Raw genomic sequence first — 22,688 nt, 5'->3', positions numbered from 1 at the left:
ACACCGTAAAACCGGATTTACGCCGTCGTAGTAACACCGCGGGCTGTTTTGGGTTAGTTAATTAAAAACTATGATAAACTTTGATTTAAAAGTTGTTATTCTGAGAAAATGATTTTTATTATGAACATGAAGCTATATCCAAAAATTATGGTTAAACTCAAAGTGGAAGTATGTTTTCTAAAATGGTCATCTAGACGTCGTTCTTTCGACTGAAATGACTACCTTTACAAAAACGACTTGTAACTTATTTTTCCGACTATAAACCTATACTTTTTCTGTTTAGATTCATAAAATAGAGTTCAATATGAAATCATAGCAATTTGATTCACTCAAAACGGATTTAAAATGAAGAAGTTATGGGTAAAACAAGATTGGATAATTTTTCTCATTTTAGCTACGTGAAAATTGGTAACAAATCTATTCCAACCATAACTTAATCAACTTGTATTGTATATTATGTAATCTTGAGATACCATAGACACGTATACAATGTTTCGACCTATCATGTCGACACATCTATATATATTTCGGAACAACCATAGACACTCTATATGTGAATGTTGGAGTTAGCTATACAGGGTTGAGGTTGATTCCAAAATATATATAGTTTGAGTTGTGATCAATACTGAGATACGTATACACTGGGTCGTGGATTGATTCAAGATAATATTTATCGATTTATTTCTGTACATCTAACTGTGGACAACTAGTTATAGGTTACTAACGAGGACAGCTGACTTAATAAACTTAAAACATCAAAATATATTAAAAGTGTTGTAAATATATTTTGAACATACTTTAATATATATGTATATATTGTTATAGGTTCGTGAATCAACAGTGGCCAAGTCTTACTTCCCGACGAAGTAAAAATCTGTGAAAGTGAGTTATAGTCCCACTTTTAAAATCTAATATTTTTGGGATGAGAATACATGCAGGTTTTATAAATGATTTACAAAATAGACACAAGTACGTGAAACTACATTCTATGGTTGAATTATCGAAATCGAATATGCCCCTTTTTATTAAGTCTGGTAATCTAAGAATTAGGGAACAGACACCCTAATTGACGCGAATCCTAAAGATAGATCTATTGGGCCTAACAAACCCCATCCAAAGTACCGGATGCTTTAGTACTTCGAAATTTATATCATATCCGAAGGGTGTCCCGGAATGATGGGGATATTCTTATATATGCATCTTGTTATTGTCGGTTACCAGGTGTTCACCATATGAATGATTTTTATCTCTATGTATGGGATGTGTATTGAAATATGAAATCTTGTGGTCTATTGTTACGATTTGATATATATAGGTTAAACCTATAACTCACCAACATTTTTGTTGACGTTTAAAGCATGTTTATTCTCAGGTGAATATTAAGAGCTTCCGCTGTTGCATACTAAAATAAGGACAAGATTTGGAGTCCATGTTTGTATGATATTGTGTAAAAACTGCATTCAAGAAACTGATTTCGATGTAACATATTTGTATTGTAAACCATTATGTAATGGTCGTGTGTAAACAGGATATTTTAGATTATCATTATTTGATAATCTACGTAAAGCTTTTTAAACTTTATTTATGAAATAAAGGTTATGGTTTGTTTTAAAAATGAATGCAGTCTTTGAAAAACGTCTCATATAGAGGTCAAAACCTCGCAACGAAATCAATTAATATGGAACGTTTTTAATCAATAAGAACGGGACATTTCAGTTGGTATCCGAGCGTTGGTCTTAGAGAACCAGAAAATTTGCATTAGTGTGTCTTATCGAGTTTGTTAGGATGCATTAGTGAGTCTGGACTTCGACCGTGTTTTCTTTAAAAATGATTGCTTAACATTTTTGTTGGAAACTATATATTTTTAACATATGAATATTATGTGATATATTAATCTCTTAACGTGTTTGATATTATGTGATAGATGTCTACCTCTAGAACAAGTCCCATTGACTCACCTAATAATAATGAAGAGTCAAATGTAAATTGGAATGATTTGTGGACTGATTCACAAGTTCCCGAAGAGGAACCGGAAGAAGAGTCGGAACCGGAAGAAGAATCGGAACCGGAAGAAGAATCGGAACCGGATGAAGAAATAGAACCGGTGGGGGAAATAATAAAACGGTTAAGTAAAAGAAAATCCTCAACCAACCGACCAAAGTTAATTATGGTCAATGGTGTTTCCGCCAAGGAAGCAAAATATTGGGAGGATTACCAATTCTCCGATGAATCGGATTCCGACGAGAATTCCGATGATGTTATAGAAATTACCCCAACTGAATTTAAAAAGGCAAAAGAAAATAATAAGGGAAAGGGCATAAAAATAGAGAAATCTAATTCCAACCCCGATGAACTTTATATGTATCGTCAACCCCCGAAGTCCTTAAGTTGTAACAATGACCCGGGAACCTCTAAACCACCAGGTTTTTCTAAACCAATGTGGACAACGACGGCTCGTATTAGGGGAACATCATATATCCCTAGAAACTTGGCAAAACGAACCAAAACCGAAGAAGAAGAAACGAGCGAGTCGGAATAAGATAGTTGTATTCGTGTGGTGTAATATATGTAATATAGTGTTCTTATGCTTTATGATATATGTAAAAATTGCTTGTATTAATAAGTATTTTTTTATGAAACTAACTCTTGTCTATTTTACAGTTTAAAAACACAAAATGGATAGACAACCCAATATTTTAAGAGACCTACCCGGAGACATGATTGATGAAATCTTGTCTAGAGTCGGCCAGAATTCTTCGGCACAACTATTTAAGGCGAGATCAGTTTGTAAGACATTCGAAGAACGTTCCAAGAATGCCTTGGTTTATAAGAGACTTTCGTTTGAAAGATGGGGGATATCACATTGGGAAACCCATAAGTTACGATGTGTTTACTTTGACGCATATATTGCGGGGAACCCAAATGCTATTTTACGCAACGGGTTAAGAAATTATTTTGACTCAATATATCCGAATATTGGACTTCGTGATTTAGAAAAAGTGGCTAACATGCAACATAAAGAAGCATGTTATGCTTACGGATTAGTAATGTTCGCTTCTCACCAAAGTGAGAACAAGAACATCGGGCTACAACTATTAAACAAAACGTTTCCACAAGTGATGGAGTCGGTAATTGGGGTAAGAAATGAGGTTTTTAGATTATTACGGGACTGTTGGACATTACGTAACCCTCGTCCCTTTGATGACGTTACAACACGCTGTCTTATCAACGGCCATAACGGTTATGTTGCACAAGACCAAGGATGGGAAGTAGTCCTAGTAAAACCAGAATGCATGACTTGTTTCTGGACGTATGAATTACGTGTCTTTATTGCCTTTGCCGAACGACTTGTGTACTAGCTAGAATTGTCTTCACAACTATCTTGTATCAAAGTTATTGTGTGCTATATTTCATGCTTTATGTAAAATAAGCGGTATTGTAAGTTTGTAAAATATTGTATAAAAGTTTGAACGCGAAATATTATTACAATCAGTTTTTCATATAGAATTGTAGTAGTTGAATTGTATATTAGCTACTAAGTATGAACTTAACGGGTAGGTACTACCCGAATTTAAACTTATAAAACGCTAATATGAAGAAAAAGCTTTTATAAATGAGTTCATATTATGCTACGAAATACTATTAACTACTCTTAATATTCTGTATGATTAACTTGTTCCATTTAACTATTTTGAAGGAAATGGCACCGACTACTCGACACACCGTGAATATGAATGAAGAGGAATTCCGTACTTTTCTAGCTTCAAACATAGCCGCAGTACAGGCTGCGCTACATACCAACAATAACCTTGGATCTAGCAGTACAGGAAATCGTGTAGGATGCACCTACAAAGAATTCACTGCCTGCAAACCTTTGGAATTTGATGGAACCGAAGGACCGATCGGATTGAAACGGTGGACCGAGAAGGTTGAATCGGTGTTTGCCATAAGTAAGTGTACTGAAGAGGACAAAGTGAAGTACGCTACGCATACCTTCACAGGTTCTGCGTTAACATGGTGGAATACCTATCTAGAGCAAGTGGGACAAGATGATGCGTACGCACTACCGTGGTCAGCATTCAAGCACTTGATGAACGAGAAGTACCGTCCCAGAACCGAGGTCAATAAGCTCAAGACAGAACTTAGAGGGTTACGAACCCAAGGATTTGATATTACCACGTACGAAAGACGATTCACAGAATTGTGCCTATTGTGTCCGGGAGCATTCGAAGATGAGGAAGAGAAGATCGACGCGTTTGTGAAAGGATTACCGGAAAGAATCCAAGAAGATATAAGTTCACACGAGCCCGCCTCCATACAACAGGCATGTAGAATGGCTCACAAACTAGTGAACCAGATTGAAGAAAGAATTAAAGAGCAGACTGCTGAAGAGGCCAATGTGAAGCAAGTCAAAAGAAAGTGGGAGGAAAACGGTGATAAGAATCACCAATACAACAACAACAGCAATTACAACAATAATCGCAACAATTATCCCAACAATCGCAACATCAATCGCAACTACAACAAACGGCCCAACAACAACAACAACAACAACAACAACAACAGCAACTACAACAATCATCCCAACAACAATAATAACCGCAACAACAACAACAATCAGAAGCAGCTATGCCAAAGGTGTGAAAAGAATCACTCGGGGTTCTGCACCAAATTTTGCAACAAGTGTAAAAGAAATGGTCATAGCGCGGCGAAGTGTGAGGTCTACGGACCAGGGGTTAATAGAACGAAAGGAACAAATAGTGTCGGAACGAGTAATGGCGGAGCAAGTAGTGTCGGAGCAAGTTATGCCAATGTAGTTTGTTATAAATGTGGAAAACCAGGCCACATTATTAGAAATTGCCCGAACCAGGAGAACATGAATGGACAAGGCCGTGGAAGAGTTTTCAATATTAATGCGGTAGAGGCACAGGAAGACCCGGAGCTTGTTACGGGTACGTTTCTTATTGACAATAAATCTGCTTACGTTTTATTTGATTCGGGTGCGGATAGAAGCTATATGAGTAGAGATTTTTGTGCTAAATTAAGTTGTCCATTGACGCCTTTGGATAGTAAATTTTTACTCGAATTAGCAAATGGTAAATTAATTTCAGCAGATAATATATGTCGGAATCGAGAAATTAAACTGGTTAGCGAAACATTTAAGATTGATTTGATACCAGTAGAGTTAGGGAGTTTTGATGTGATAATCGGTATGGACTGGTTGAAAGAAGTGAAAGCGGAGATCGTTTGTTACAAAAATGCAATTCGCATTATACGAGAAAAAGGAAAACCCTTAATGGTGTACGGAGAAAAGGGCAACACGAAGCTACATCTTATTAGTAATTTGAAGGCACAAAAACTAATAAGAAAAGGTTGCTATGCTGTTCTAGCACACGTCGAGAAAGTACAAACTGAAGAAAAGAGCATCAATGATGTTCCCATTGCAAAAGAATTTCCCGATGTATTTCCGAAAGAATTACCGGGATTACCCCCACATCGATCCGTTGAATTTCAAATAGATCTTGTACCAGGAGCTGCACCAATAGCTCGTGCTCCTTACAGACTCGCACCCAGCGAGATGAAAGAACTGCAAAGCCAATTACAAGAACTTTTAGAGCGTGGTTTCATTCGACCAAGCACATCACCGTGGGGAGCTCCTGTTTTGTTTGTCAAGAAGAAAGATGGTACATTCAGGTTGTGTATCGACTACCGAGAGTTGAACAAACTTACCATCAAGAACCGCTACCCACTACCGAGAATCGACGACTTATTTGATCAACTACAAGGCTCATCTGTTTATTCAAAGATTGACTTACGTTCCGGGTATCATCAAATGCGGGTGAAAGAAGATGATATTCCAAAGACTGCTTTCAGAACACGTTACGGTCATTACGAGTTTATGGTCATGCCGTTTGGTTTAACTAATGCACCAGCTGTGTTCATGGACCTTATGAACCGAGTGTGTGGACCATACCTTGACAAGTTTGTCATTGTTTTCATTGATGACATACTTATTTACTCAAAGAATGACCAAGAACACGGTGAACATTTAAGAAAGGTGTTAGAAGTATTGAGGAAGGAAGAATTGTACGCTAAGTTTTCAAAGTGTGCATTTGGTTGGAAGAAGTTCAATTCCTCGGTCACATAGTGAACAAAGAAGGTATTAAGGTGGATCCGGCAAAGATAGAAACTGTTGAAAAGTGGGAAACCCCGAATACTCCAAAACACATACGCCAGTTTTTAGGACTAGCTGGTTACTACAGAAGGTTCATCCAAGACTTTTCCAGAATAGCAAAACCCTTGACTGCATTAACGCATAAAGGGAAGAAATTTGAATGGAATGATGAACAAGAGAAAGCGTTTCAGTTATTGAAGAAAAAGCTAACTACGGCACCTATATTGTCATTGCCTGAAGGGAATGATGATTTTGTGATTTATTGTGATGCATCAAAGCAAGGTCTCGGTTGTGTATTAATGCAACGAACGAAGGTGATTGCTTATGCGTCTAGACAATTGAAGATTCACGAACAAAATTATACGACGCATGATTTGGAATTAGGCGCGGTTGTTTTTGCATTAAAGACTTGGAGGCACTACTTATATGGGGTCAAAAGTATTATATATACCGACCACAAAAGTCTTCAACACATATTTAATCAGAAACAACTGAATATGAGGCAGCGTAGGTGGATTGAATTATTGAATGATTACGACTTTGAGATTCGTTACCACCCGGGGAAGGCAAATGTGGTAGCCGATGCCTTGAGCAGGAAGGACAGAGAACCCATTCGAGTAAAATCTATGAATATAATGATTCATAATAACATTACTACTCAAATAAAGGAGGCGCAACAAGGAGTTTTAAAAGAGGGAAATTTAAAGGATGAAATACCCAAAGGATCGGAGAAGCATCTTAATATTCGGGAAGACGGAACCCGGTATAGGGCTGAAAGGATTTGGGTACCAAAATTTGGAGATATGAGAGAAATGGTACTTAGAGAAGCTCATAAAACCAGATACTCAATACATCCTGGAACGGGGAAGATGTACAAGGATCTCAAGAAACATTTTTGGTGGCCGGGTATGAAAGCCGATGTTGCTAAATACGTAGGAGAATGTTTGACGTGTTCTAAGGTCAAAGCTGAGCATCAGAAACCATCAGGTCTACTTCAACAACCCGAAATCCCGGAATGGAAATGGGAAAACATTACCATGGATTTCATCACTAAATTGCCAAGGACTGCAAGTGGTTTTGATACTATTTTGGTAATAGTTGATCGTCTCACCAAATCAGCACACTTCCTACCAATAAGAGAAGATGACAAGATGGAGAAGTTAGCACGACTGTATTTGAAGGAAGTCGTCTCCAGACATGGAATACCAATCTCTATTATCTCTGATAGGGATGGCAGATTTATTTCAAGATTCTGGCAGACATTACAGCAAGCATTAGGAACTCGTCTAGACATGAGTACTGCCTATCATCCACAAACTGATGGGCAGAGCGAAAGGACGATACAAACGCTTGAAGACATGCTACGAGCATGTGTTATTGATTTCGGAAACAGTTGGGATCGACATCTACCGTTAGCAGAATTTTCCTACAACAACAGCTACCATTCAAGCATTGAGATGGCGCCGTTTGAAGCACTTTATGGTAGAAAGTGCAGGTCTCCGATTTGTTGGAGTGAAGTGGGGGATAGACAGATTACGGGTCCGGAGATTATACAAGAAACTACCGAGAAGATCATCCAAATTCAACAACGGTTGAAAACCGCCCAAAGTCGACAAAAGAGCTACGCTGACATTAAAAGAAAAGATATAGAATTTGAAATTGGAGAGATGGTCATGCTTAAAGTTGCACCTTGGAAAGGCGTTGTTCGATTTGGTAAACGAGGGAAATTAAATCCAAGGTATATTGGACCATTCAAGATTATTGATCGTGTCGGACCAGTAGCTTACCGACTAGAGTTACCACAACAACTCGCGGCTGTACATAACACTTTCCACGTCTCGAATTTAAAGAAATGTTTTGCTAAAGAAGATCTCACTATTCCGTTAGATGAAATCCAAATCAACGAAAAACTTCAATTCATCGAAGAACCCGTCGAAATAATGGATCGTGAGGTTAAAAGACTTAAGCAAAACAAGATACCAATTGTTAAGGTTCGATGGAATGCTCGTAGAGGACCCGAGTTCACCTGGGAGCGTGAAGATCAGATGAAGAAGAAATACCCGCATCTATTTCCAGAAGATTCGTCAACACCTTCAACAGCTTAAAATTTCGGGACGAAATTTATTTAACGGGTAGGTACTGTAGTGACCCGAACTTTTCCATGTTTATATATATTAATTGAGATTGATATTTACATGATTAAATGTTTCCAACATGTTAAGCAATCAAACTTGTTAAGACTTGATTAATTGAAATATGTTTCATATAGACAATTGACCACCCAAGTTGATCGGTGATTCACGAACGTTAAAACTTGTAAAAACTATATGATGACATATATATGGATATATATATATATAGTTAACATGATACTATGATAAGAAAACATATCATAAAGTATATTAACAATGAACTACATATGTAAAAACAAGACTACTAACTTAATGATTTTTAAACGAGACATATATGTAACGATTATCGTTGTAAAGACATTTAATGTATATATATCATATTAAGAGATATTCATACATGATAATATCATGATAATATAATAATTTAAAATCTCATTTGATATTATAAACATTGGGTTAACAACATTTAACAAGATCGTTAACCTAAAGGTTTCAAAACAACACTTACATGTAACGACTAACGATGACTTAACGACTCAGTTAAAATGTATATACATGTAGTGTTTTAATATGTATTTATACACTTTTGAAAGACTTCAATACACTTATCAAAATACTTCTACTTAACAAAAATGCTTACAATTACATCCTCGTTCAGTTTCATCAACAATTCTACTCGTATGCACCCGTATTCGTACTCGTACAATACACAGCTTTTAGATGTATGTACTATTGGTATATACACTCCAATGATCAGCTCTTAGCAGCCCATGTGAGTCACCTAACACATGTGGGAACCATCATTTGGCAACTAGCATGAAATATCTCATAAAATTACAAAAATATGAGTAATCATTCATGACTTATTTACATGAAAACAAAATTACATATCCTTTATATCTAATCCATACACCAACGACCAAAAACACCTACAAACACTTTCATTCTTCAATTTTCTTCATCTAATTGATCTCTCTCAAGTTCTATCTTCAAGTTCTAAGTGTTCTTCATAAATTCCAAAAGTTCTAGTTTCATAAAATCAAGAATACTTTCAAGTTTGCTAGCTCACTTCCAATCTTGTAAGGTGATCATCCAACCTCAAGAAATCTTTGTTTCTTACAGTAGGTTATCATTCTAATACAAGGTAATAATCATATTCAAACTTTAGTTCAATTTCTATAACTATAACAATCTTATTTCAAGTGATGATCTTACTTGAACTTGTTTTCGTGTCATGATTCTGCTTCAAGAACTTCGAGCCATCCAAGGATCCATTGAAGCTAGATCCATTTTTCTCTTTTCCAGTAGGTTTATCCAAGGAAATTAAGGTAGTAATGATGTTCATAACATCATTCGATTCATACATATAAAGCTATCTTATTCGAAGGTTTAAACTTGTAATCACTAGAACATAGTTTAGTTAATTCTAAACTTGTTCGCAAACAAAAGTTAATCCTTCTAACTTGACTTTTAAAATCAACTAAACACATGTTCTATATCTATATGATATGCTAACTTAATGATTTAAAACCTGGAAACACGAAAAACACCGTAAAACCGGATTTACGCCGTCGTAGTAACACCGCGGGCTGTTTTGGGTTAGTTAATTAAAAACTATGATAAACTTTGATTTAAAAGTTGTTATTCTGAGAAAATGATTTTTATTATGAACATGAAGCTATATCCAAAAATTATGGTTAAACTCAAAGTGGAAGTATGTTTTCTAAAATGGTCATCTAGACGTCGTTCTTTCGACTGAAATGACTACCTTTACAAAAACGACTTGTAACTTATTTTTCCGACTATAAACCTATACTTTTTCTGTTTAGATTCATAAAATAGAGTTCAATATGAAATCATAGCAATTTGATTCACTCAAAACGGATTTAAAATGAAGAAGTTATGGGTAAAACAAGATTGGATAATTTTTCTCATTTTAGCTACGTGAAAATTGGTAACAAATCTATTCCAACCATAACTTAATCAACTTGTATTGTATATTATGTAATCTTGAGATACCATAGACACGTATACAATGTTTCGACCTATCATGTCGACACATCTATATATATTTCGGAACAACCATAGACACTCTATATGTGAATATTGGAGTTAGCTATACAGGGTTGAGGTTGATTCCAAAATATATATAGTTTGAGTTGTGATCAATACTGAGATACGTATACACTGGGTCGTGGATTGATTCAAGATAATATTTATCGATTTATTTCTGTACATCTAACTGTGGACAACTAGTTATAGGTTACTAACGAGGACAGCTGACTTAATAAACTTAAAACATCAAAATATATTAAAAGTGTTGTAAATATATTTTGAACATACTTTAATATATATGTATATATTGTTATAGGTTCGTGAATCAACAGTGGCCAAGTCTTACTTCCCGACGAAGTAAAAATCTGTGAAAGTGAGTTATAGTCCCACTTTTAAAATCTAATATTTTTGGGATGAGAATACATGCAGGTTTTATAAATGATTTACAAAATAGACACAAGTACGTGAAACTACATTCTATGGTTGAATTATCGAAATCGAATATGCCCCTTTTTATTAAGTCTGGTAATCTAAGAATTAGGGAACAGACACCCTAATTGACGCGAATCCTAAAGATAGATCTATTGGGCCTAACAAACCCCATCCAAAGTACCGGATGCTTTAGTACTTCGAAATTTATATCATATCCGAAGGGTGTCCCGGAATGATGGGGATATTCTTATATATGCATCTTGTTATTGTCGGTTACCAGGTGTTCACCATATGAATGATTTTTATCTCTATGTATGGGATGTGTATTGAAATATGAAATCTTGTGGTCTATTGTTACGATTTGATATATATAGGTTAAACCTATAACTCACCAACATTTTTGTTGACGTTTAAAGCATGTTTATTCTCAGGTGAATATTAAGAGCTTCCGCTGTTGCATACTAAAATAAGGACAAGATTTGGAGTCCATGTTTGTATGATATTGTGTAAAAACTGCATTCAAGAAACTGATTTCGATGTAACATATTTGTATTGTAAACCATTATGTAATGGTCGTGTGTAAACAGGATATTTTAGATTATCATTATTTGATAATCTACGTAAAGCTTTTTAAACTTTATTTATGAAATAAAGGTTATGGTTTGTTTTAAAAATGAATGCAGTCTTTGAAAAACGTCTCATATAGAGGTCAAAACCTCGCAACGAAATCAATTAATATGGAACGTTTTTAATCAATAAGAACGGGACATTTCAACTGGCAACCCTAGTAAGAAACGCAAAACCTGCCATGATAATGCTGCCTCCAAATCTTCTGTCTCATCAGGATACACCTGGACGAAAATTAGGAAATGGAGCTCCTCTTCGAAAATATTAAATGCCAAAGCTAAAGCTAGAATTCCTAAAGGCAATCGCAAAGTTAATGGTAGAAAGGCAAATTCAGGAAGCAAAAAACCGCAGAAAAGATCTAGCAGAACAAACACTGAGCAGACGCTTTCGGATCATTCACTGAGTTACAACCAAGTGGGCTCGATTCTAGGTCTATCCAGGAAACCGCAACCACTGTAAGGAAGATTACCTTTTTCGTGTTTATTTTAAATCGTTTACAATGAAGATGTTATCACTTAATATTAGAGGCTTAGGGAAAGATGATAAAATCAAACTAAATTGGTTTAAAAACTTAATTTATAAAGAACAACCCTCTGTCATCGGGCTGCAAGAAACCAAATGCAGAAATTTCCCTGAATGTTGGATTGAGAAAATATGGGGTAATGAGGGGTATAATTATGCTGTAAAAAACTCAACGGGAAATTCGGGCGGGATTCTTACTATTTGGGACCCTAAACTGTTTATTGCTAACTGTGTTGTTGAACGAGATTCCTTTATTGCGATAAAAGGAAAATGGAAAGATGCAGGTTCTGAGCTCATAATTGTCAATGTTTATGGCCCTCACACGGATGTTGCTAAAAAGAAAATGTGGGAAGATCTTAGTGATGTAATGAACTATGATAAGGCTATGTGGATCCTATTAGGTGATTTTAATGAGGTTCGATCCGAGCTTGAAAGAAGAAACACAAAATTTCTTGAACACCGAGCCAAACGTTTTAATAGCTTCATCAAAGACAACAACCTAATTGATATTCCACTTGGGGGAAGAATTTACACGAGAATCAGTACGAGTGGAGTGGAATTCAGTAAACTTGACAGATTCCTGGTCTCAGAAAAGTTTCTCCAACAATGGCCAAATACTCACGCTTTGGTGCTTAACAAGAAACATACGGACCATTGTCCGATAATACTTAAAGAAGGAAATGTTGACTTCGGACCTAAGCCTACAAAAGTTTTCGATGAATGGCTACATCATAAGGAAGCACCGGATGTAATCAAGGCAGCTTGGTTAATGGAGGTTAAATCCTCATACCCCGATTGCATCTTTCGCGAGAAATTGAAAAATGTCAAAACCGAACTCCGTAAATGGTATTCTACCGCACCTGGGAAGCTAAAAGCTGAGATTGACGAGTTAACTAAGTCGGTTAATAATTGGGAAATCAGAGCAGAAACTGAGGATCTAAATGATTCACAATTGAAAGAGTGGATGGTTGCTCGGGATAATTTGATCAAAAAGGAAAAAGCAGAACTTGAAATGTTAAAGCAAAAATCCCGGTTCAAATGGGCCTTGGAAGGAGATGAGAACTCCAAATTCTTTCATAACGTGATTCGTAGAAGGCAACAAAAAAACAACATCCATGGCGTGAATATTGCAGGGGTCTGGTCCACATATCCAGAGGACATAAAGAAAGAAGCACTAGCCTACTTCTCCTCACTGTTTGAGAGAAAGACATCCGAAAGTCTCGAACTTAATGATTGGGACGGGCCACGCCTAGACAGTAAAATGATTGATAAATTGGAAGCTCGTTTTAGTGAAGATGAAATTATTCAAGCGATCAAAAGTTGTGGCAGGAACAAAGCCCCCGGCCCGGACGGTTTCAACATCCTTTTCTATGTTAAATTCTGGGACGTTATTAAAGCAGATCTTGTGAATGCTCTGAATTGGTTCTGGGAAAATGAAAAAATCTCTAACGGGTGCAACGCATCTTTTCTCACTCTTATCCCCAAGGTAAGTGACCCGCTAAACTTTTCTAATTACCGCCCTATTAGTCTTATTGGTAGCTATTATAAGATTCTATCTAAAATTCTTGCCAATAGAATTAGGGTAGTTATCCCGTGGTTAATAGGAAAGGAACAAAGCGCCTTTTTAAGTGATAGATACATACTAGACGGTATCCTAATTGCACTTGAAACCTTAGAGGAACTTAAGGCAAAACATATAAAAAGTTTTATTTTTAAAGTGGACTTTGAAAAAGCCTTTGACTGCTTGGATTGGGACTTTCTTTCTAGATTGATGGGATTCATGGGTTTCGGATCCAAATGGGTAAATTGGATTCGAGCTTGCCTTGCATCCACCTCTATCTCTGTACTTATCAATGGGTCCCCGACCAACCAATTTTTTCCTAAAAGGGGGGTAAGACAAGGAGACCCTCTTTCTCCTTTCCTTTTTATTTTAGCAAGCGAAGGCTTAAATTATCTACTTAAACTTGCCATTAATAAAGGTATTATAAAAGGTGTAGAAGTAGGAAGAGATAAGGTCTCCGTGTCGCATTTACAATATGCCGACGACACGATCATTTTTGGCAAATGGAATAAAGTTGAGGTTAGAAACATATTAAAAATTCTAAAGTGCTTTGAAAACCTATCGGGCCTCAAAATTAATTTGAATAAGAGTTGTGTGTATGGAATTGGAACCTCGAAAGCTGAATCTTGCGCGCTTGCTTCTTGGTTCGGGTGTATGGAGGGTAGTTTCCCATTTAATTACCTAGGGTTACCTATTGGCGCAAATCTCAAACTTTACAAAAATTGGGTACCCGTTATTGATAAATTCAAAAAAAGACTCTCCACTTGGAAGGCCAAGTCGTTATCATTTGGTGGTCGTCTTACCCTCATAAAAGCAACTTTAAATAGCCTCCCCCTTTACTACTTTTCTCTCTTCGTAGCCCCTGCTCGTGTCATCAAGGAACTAGAAGGTATGCGTCGCGACTTTTTTTGGGGCGGGTCCTTTGATAATAAAAAAATGGCTTGGGTAAATTGGAAGTTAATCTGTCTACCTTATGACTCCGGTGGTTTAAATGTCGGGTTTCTTAATTTTAAAAACCTCACACTTCTAACAAAATGGTGGTGGAGATTCTTAACTTTAAAAAACTCTCTTTGGGTTGAAGTAATTAAAAGTATTTATGGGGATCATGGGGGGCTTGGATGTCTTTCTCCACAATCGAGCTTAAACCTTAAAAAATTTTCGGGTCGAACGTGGTTTTCTATCATTAATATCGAACACACCCTAAACAAGTTAGGGTGTGATATTTCTAATTCTTTCGTTAAAGTGATAGGCACAGGCTCAGACACAAGCTTTTGGGATGAGGTATGGTGTGGTAACGAAGCATTCTTTCTCAAATATCCCAGGTTACATAGACTTGAACTCCACAAAAACGCTTCGGTTGCTGACAGAATCTCTTGGTCAGACAGCAGGCCTTCTATCACCTGGGAATGGACCTCGCAACCAAGGTGGAGGGCGGCGGATGATCTCGAAAATCTGGAAAAACTTCTAAATGTGATCCCCCCTGCTTGTGGTAAACCAGATACATGGACATGGAAACATGAAAAGCATGGTAAATATTCTGCGGCTTCGTTAGCTGCTGTTTTAACGAATGCTTTCTTGGCCAATAAGCCCCTGCCCGAACCTACCTTGCTCAACAAGTTAATCCCTCAAAAAATTGGTATTTTCATGTGGAGAGTGCAAAAAAATAGGCTCCCTGTTAGAATCGAATTAGATAACAAAGGGATTGACCTTAACTCCGTTCTTTGTCCGGTCTGCAATGACGATATCGAGAGTATCAACCATGCACTTGTCGCCTGCAAATCAGCTGCGTCTATGTGGGAAAAGGTTCGGTTGTGGTGGGGTTTTGATAATCTCCCAATCACGTCCTACTCCGATCTTGCCTTATGCCCTTCTCCGCATATTCGTGATAACTTGGGGTCTCAGATTTGGCAAGCGGTGATTTGGGTAACAACCTATTACATATGGAAAAATCGCAATGCCCTCGTCTTTGGAAATAACGCATCAAGCATCCCCTGCCTTTTCTCGGATATCCAATCTAAGAGTTACGAGTGGATCAATTGTCGCGGCAAAAATATTGAACTCGAGTGGCTCACGTGGATTGCCTATCCTATATCATGCTCCTTCAATTTAAAATCTAAAGATGGAATAGGTTAAATTGTAGGTTTTTTTCACACTCTGAAATTTTGGCCGAGGCTATGTTTTGGGCTAAGTGAATGGGGGCTGAGTTGCTTTGTCGCCGAATTACCGGTACTGTAATTCATGTCTTCATTCGGCTTGTCTTTTTCAAGTTGTCCCAACGTAGTGGAGGTCTTAATGAAAGAGTGTTTTTTCCTACGTTGTCGAGTTCCTTCCTGTTTTTTTCTTTTTTTCGAGCTCTTTATGTATATGTATTTATTTTTACCTGTAATGTGTCGCGGTTTAGGTTGGGTTTTGCCCTCCTCTTTGTATCTTCTCTTTATTAATAAAATCTCTGTTGATCTTTCAAAAAAAAAAAATTTAGGATAAGCTGTGTGTTTCCTTTCATCTTTGTTGGTTAGTTACAATTGGTGCATGCCTTGTTTCATAAATACCCAATTAACACGGTTCGTATAATAATGATGATTACAGTTGGTGAACGTTAAGGTTTTAAATCGTTGTTCAAGGAATCAAGGATGCATATGGCAATATTATTCTACTTCTGGAAATGTGATATATACATGTATATTTATTTATAAATAAATAAGGAAGAAGACGATGAGGAGGTTTGAGGAATTTTTTTTTCAATGAGATAGTGTGAAATTAGATATATTAAATATATTTTAATTAAATGGGTAGATGGGTAAATATGAGACTATTAGTATTTAAATTGGGCTTATATGATATTAACTACTTTATGTGGGTAAATATGATATTTACAAGCTTTAAGGAGGGGATATATGATAAAATCCCAATGATGGGAGAATTTCAACATCAACATATCAGTATAACTGGTTTCGTGGATTCACGAGATTATGCAAAGTTATTTTCTTGGTGAATTATATATTTAAACAAGTATATATGTATTTAGTAAGTATACATAATGCTCGTTAGAAAAAGCATCCAAAAGAATGATAACATGTTTAGAAATCATCTCAACATAAACTTAATATACAAATTGAAATACATATTTTAAATCAATTAACAATTCAGACGTTTAGTACCATTGTTTCATTAATAAGAATCAAATAAATATTTAACATAAGTTACATGTCAGACAATTGCATGACTAAGCTGTGAACGTAATTAAAGTGTGTTAAGAATGGTAATAGTAACTGCACGTAACTCAGTTATGTTCTTCTAAGCACATACCAAAGGCAAATTACAAGAATCACTGTTCCGATGCTCCAGAGTTGAATAATGTTGGAGCAGGTTGCTTTCGAGAGTATTTGAAGTCTTCATAATCAGCTCAAAACAAATTGCCAATGATGTGAAAAAATGTTGTTGGTGCATGTCACTATTAGATACGGGTTACAAACGATATAAACAAAATAAACGATTATGAAATGTCTAACTCGATTGCAATACCAAACTCTTCCTAGTAAACCAACAATTATAAAGCAACAGCTAAAATGTATAATTCAGTTTTATATGTTACCTTTCAACTCATGTCAATTAGAAGAAGAATGTGTACAGTTACCCTGCAACAAATCATTGACATGTATATGAATCATAACTCATTAACTTATACATTGAACAAAGTATATACTTAGGTAACGTTTCATTTCTAGAGGATAAATCTACAATTGGTTGAAAGGGAACGCTGTTAATGGTTCGAAAGTAACACATAGACCTTCCAGGCAAGTAACATTTTAATGAGATAACATAAAACGAATAATCCAGATATAAATCTATATTAATCGATATTGCCTCTAATATGAAAACATTTCAAGTAAAAAGTACCTAGATGATAGTGTCTTGATCGAGTAAGAATTGCAAATCAGCAACGCAAGTTTATAATATGGATTATATATTCCAAGTTCCTCCGAAGCATAGGAGCGACCTGAAATATTAAAAGTTCCAAAAGATTAATATGGCCTTTTCATTTCAATTCACAAATGATATGTTTTCTTCACTAACACAATGTCTACTTTATCACAAATGAAATTCAACTTTATTTAAGACTTACCGTGTACTCCAACTTCATTAACAGTAACTATGGACTGCTCCACTCCACACTTACGAATCGACTTGTAATAAGTGAATAAAGCAATTGGACAAGATAATTGTGGTACCACCTATTTAGAGTTAAAAATAATATCAGTTATATTAATCCTCTACAAAGAAAAAGCCACACTCATATCATTAAAAAGAACAACTCCTCTGAAATGAGTAAGTGTAGGTTGTAAAATTATACATTAACTACACTTTTAACAAATTTCAACCCCATTTACCCATTCAACACGTTCTACTCAATACCATCATCTACGTATGTGGGGAATGATGGAAGAAAGTAGCACATTATCTAATTGTACCAGAATAACATTTCAGTAACAAAGTTCATGTTATTGTTTGAATTATGACCCCTATATGTGCAGAACTTCATGATGTTACTGTGTTTCAATGTTTTCAGCAGATGAATAGCAATTCAAATTTTATCTAGATCTTCAGGAATTGCAAAAAATCATAAAGATTAACCTGATTTCAGGTCACATATAATCCTTCATGCTCATCAAAACTCCTATAACGTTAACAGAGAAAATTAATACTAATTTTCTTAAATTGTAAGGTTTTCCCTGTTCGGGTTACCCGGGAAGGGCGAGTAATCCGACCCCATACTCTAGTGTACGCAGCCTATCAGCCTATCTAGATTTCTTAAAAAAATCTAGAAGCACCCTTACCCACAATCTCATTATTATAATGTAACAACAAACAAATCAACATGGAATAGTATTCGAACTAAGATCAGAAAGTTTTAACATGTACAATGAATACTTAGATACATATATGTTGCATCTTCAATGTCTGCATTAGTTGGAACATTTACATGTGCAAACATAAAACATTTATCTAAATACCTATTTTGCTAGGTATATAAACATGTGTATAATAACAGAAATGCACAATGAAGAATAAATAGACATACCTTAACGTATGTAAAGGCTGACCTCTGCGAGTTGACCGTAGATAAATAATTAAATACAACGAATACTTACATACATATCTTCAAGCCTCTAATTATAAATTTGTCTTTATTATATCATGTACAAACACAAAACAAAACAAGTACTCACATAATTTGATAGAATGTTATCATGGAGGTTTCCCGACCCGTTACCCAAATAGCCCAACCTTTTCATTTAAGGTTTCCCATTACTGAACAAACTTCTTAAAGTTCTGGCCTGCAAACAAACAAGCAAACAACCTAAAGTGAGCAATGAAAGTAATATAAGCCTGCAAAAAGATTAAGCATCACAATTAGTGTTGGTAGACTGATCATGAAAGAAAAAAAGCCCACAACAGTATACAAATATCATACATTTGTGTGATAACAAATAGTTATCAAATAAAATAATAATAATAAAGAAAAACGGTATAGAACAACCTTATAAAACTTATATAAACATCATAACACACATATACAAAAAATTCAATCCATAAGCATCTAAACCATTAACAACTATAAAAAATTAACGCTTGGTCCCACCTTTTTAACAACCTTTACCATATATTCTAGTATCATACTTTTAGTAACATACCTTATCATACCTCAATACAAGCATTATGAGCCCAAGCCTTTGAAGTTATTTCCTCTTTGGTGTCATGAATAATTGGTGTGTCAAATATGATTAAAAGGTACATTAAGCAAATTGACAATGGAATGAAATTTCAACTTATAGAATCTCAACATGAAAAGATAAAACAATAACAATTTAATTCCGGTTTGCAATTGCCTCAATATCTTCAGCAAGGGATTGTGCCATCTCTAACTTTTTCTTAAAATACTATTTAAAAAGACGACCATTTAACCGATTAGGGCCGATTTGACACACATAGCCATACTGAATACGGGCCATAGGTCACATGAATTGTATTCAATGGTTTCAATTTCCTTAATTGTGTTTTGATAGTAATTAGAGTATCACGTTAATAGTATAATTTTGAAGTCGTATAATAATACATTATATAATGGTAAAGTTATACAAAAATGACTGATCAATGGTGAATCAACATAACTCAACCCAAAGCCTTACACCGAATAAAAAAAACACGTTTTAACCAGCCCATTTTGCCACCGCTAGCTTTTTTTTTAATTTTATAGTACCATAAGCATGGAAACCTTTGTGTACCTCATAGATCGTGATCAGAACTAAGTATAATTTGAAACATATTATTACCAAACAACCATTTATGACTTAATATTTACCTCAATAAAAACTAACATAGAGCCAGAGATCCAGCTTTAACAGAAGCAACACGCTAAGATTTCAAAAACTCTTTTGTAGCACTACAAATTCCACCTTCCTCTTGAATAGGCCCTTTAAATTTATTTTATGAGAAATAGAAAGAAAGTCGTAACATGCAATAAATACCTCGACTTATAAGCCCAATCCAACCAACGTTCAAGACTCTATTACTTGAAATCTCGAGCACAGCTAGCCTATATGAGCCAACACTAATAGATACTTATAAGCCTCACAATACATCAACCATATATCCTAATGACAAGGCCATTTTAAACTTAAACGTGTGTTGAAAGTACAGGCGCCCATATGGGCAGAGGAAACTGTGTGGTTCCAAAAAAACTCTTTTTGGTATTAGTCAAAAGAGTGTATGCCAAGTTAAGTTTCATAATGCATAATATACACAAGAATAATGATAGCCGAAAAAAAATATTTAAATTAAATGTGTAAGAAGGTTGAATGAATTACGGAGTATAAGATAATCTGTGCACAAGTTCCCATTTTCCAGTTCCCTGTTACCTTTCTTTAACTTAAATTTTTAGATAAAAAACCTTACTGGCCTTCGTTTTCCTAAAACCAGAAAAATCTCACATATAGCCAAAATCTGTAGCTGGTTGTTTGACATTGGATTATAAATTCACTCCTTTGTTTCCGATTATGTAACAACTTCGGTTATAATAGCCGCACCTCTAATGGGTAGGCTATTTTAAAGCAAGCTTGGAAGGAGCGACAGCACTGTAATTATTTCGAGAACATCACTACTCGTTCATTATTAATCATAAAAATTAATGACTTTTTGACCACTCATCTATGAGTTATAATCATAAAATTAATTAAGTATTTAAACAAATATAAACACCGACATATGATATCTCCCTTACGAAATCCACTACCTCCTTGTGCAATATCTAATGCAAAAGATCTTCTGAAGGTGATCGAAGCGAACATGCAATATAAAAAAACCCGATAATTCGTCATTGTAATTATGCTGGTTTGCCTTATAGAAATCAACAACAATTTTAACATGGGTTATAAATTCTCAATATAAATTGAATGTCGACCATTAATAGTAAACAAAAAGGGTTATAACCGTTATATGATGGGTACCAAATAAATAATAAAACAGACAATAAAGAACGTAATCATATGTATTATTAATAATGTTATATGATGGGTACCAAATAAATAATAAAACAGACAATAAAGAACGTAATCATATGTAACCACATAAATGTAGAACTGAAAGTTTTGTAAAACAAACATTCCATTCCATCCTTTATTATTTGAGATAGATAAAAATTGTTACTAACCATCGTTAGTGAAACAAGACAATGGCGTTCTGAATGAAGCTGGTGGCAGGTTCTCGCGAGCATGGTCATGTGAAGACGGTAACACAGACAAACCGGTTTTAGGCGAATGTGAAGATGAGCAAATATAATCTGTGGGATCAAAACACATATTGTTAAAACAATGAATATAAGATTGTAAACAATAAATACAATACATTTACTAATGTATATATTTCAATGAACTAAGAAGGCTAAATGATACCTGTGATTACCAGATGAAAAAATAATCCTTCACTTGATATTCATACAACGGAAGTTAATTCAAGATAAAAGCGTACCACAAAAATAAATTGAATTGATAACGCGAACATAGCAAAAAGCATAGATAATTAACAGAGTTTCTTCTTAATTATAAAACTAATAGAAGAATGGTTCCAGAATTAATTTTTTCATTACCTGAATTTGATGTTGGAACGTGATTTTGAGTGACAAATGAAATTCGTTGAGGAAGGTTGTTTTCCTGATCAACATCACGAACAAATTTCTTTTTCGTAGCAAGTCTTGCGTTCGATGTAACGTTAGCAGAGATCGTATAATTAAGTCGTTTAATTCGATTTCTTGATTGATGGTGATGAGGCGGTTGATATTAGGGTTCTAGAGAAGAAAAATTGGGTGTGTGTTCAACTGGGTTAATGAGATGAATAAGAGAATTCCGTGTTTTCTAATGTTGATGATGCGGTTACTTTAGGGTACGTAGATGGTGTTTAACAGGGTAAATTGGGAAAACTCAAAAAGTCATACATCAGAGAGACAAATCTTACATAAGATTAATCTCAGCCATAGGATGATAATTAAAAATGACTTTTGAATGGTGGGGATTTACTTATTTAAGAGGTTAAATATAAATCTTAGGTAAATAGCCATAGGATGATAATTAAAAATGACTTTTGAATGGTGGGGATTTACTTATTTAAGAGGTTAAATATAAATCTTAGGTAAATATGACTGTTTCATGATTGTATGTTTGAAGGAGGATTCATTTTTTCGATGATCCTGTTTGTTTCTATAAAAGTTTAACCGTTTTTAGCTAGAAAAAAAAAAGGTAAATATGACTTTACTTTAATAGAGAGTGTAGAAGTGTAGATGTAAATGTAGATCCGGTTAAATACGGATTTTTGATACTGTAAGTGTAGATGTAAATGTAGATCTGATTAAATACTGATTTTTGATACTGTAAGTCATGAAAATACGTTTTATCAACAATTGGTTTGTCAACAATCGTTTTCATTAGAATTTGAATTTTTGAGTCACATGTTTACGAATATAATTAGCATTGAGTCAGATGGATGAGTTTTTAAAGATCTTAGTGAATAAAGAAAGAAGAAAAGGGTGTGGGTCTAGGATTTTATTTTATAAGAGATGAAAAGAAGTGAGTAATTAGTTTTAAAAGATCTGACATTTGTTGCATTTGTTACAAAAATCCCCAAATTCCAAGAT

General features: G+C 35.1%; 1 protein-coding gene across 5 annotated transcripts; it reads right to left on the bottom strand.

The window, feature by feature from the left end:
- Window positions 1-16,659: 16,659 nt before the first annotated feature.
- Window positions 16,660-21,868, bottom strand: LOC139843486 (uncharacterized). Of its 5 annotated transcripts, XM_071833584.1 has the most exons (9): window positions 21,648-21,868; window positions 21,454-21,480; window positions 21,213-21,341; window positions 18,733-18,840; window positions 18,585-18,608; window positions 17,628-17,736; window positions 17,402-17,501; window positions 17,097-17,139; window positions 16,660-16,955 (listed from the first exon to the last, which is right to left on the bottom strand). In XM_071833584.1, the coding sequence occupies exons 4-8, from the start codon at window positions 18,796-18,798 to the stop codon at window positions 17,100-17,102; spliced, it is 339 nt and encodes a 112-aa protein (XP_071689685.1). In that variant the 5' UTR covers window positions 18,799-18,840; window positions 21,213-21,341; window positions 21,454-21,480; window positions 21,648-21,868; the 3' UTR covers window positions 16,660-16,955; window positions 17,097-17,099. The 5 variants fall into 5 exon arrangements, with proteins under 5 accessions (XP_071689685.1, XP_071689683.1, XP_071689684.1 ...); XM_071833582.1 differs by having other exon boundaries at window positions 21,454-21,868; XM_071833583.1 differs by lacking the exon at window positions 21,454-21,480.
- Window positions 21,869-22,688: the final 820 nt, after the last annotated feature.

This window comes from Rutidosis leptorrhynchoides, chromosome 4 (assembly GCF_046630445.1).
Source record: "Rutidosis leptorrhynchoides isolate AG116_Rl617_1_P2 chromosome 4, CSIRO_AGI_Rlap_v1, whole genome shotgun sequence".
NCBI classification, from domain to species: Eukaryota; Viridiplantae; Streptophyta; class Magnoliopsida; order Asterales; family Asteraceae; genus Rutidosis; species Rutidosis leptorrhynchoides.
This window is presented reverse-complemented; position numbering and strand designations above follow the sequence as displayed.

Coding starts and splice junctions, on each gene's coding strand:
- LOC139843486 (XM_071833582.1), bottom strand. CDS start 18,798: ATGAAAAGGTTGGGCTATTTGGGTAACGGGTCGGGAAACCTCCATGAT. Junction 18,609..18,732: donor ATAACATTCTATCAAATTAT/GTGAGTACTTGT, acceptor GTCAACTCGCAG/AGGTCAGCCTTTACATACGT. Junction 17,737..18,584: donor CAGCCTTTACATACGTTAAG/GTATGTCTATTT, acceptor AACTCTAAATAG/GTGGTACCACAATTATCTTG.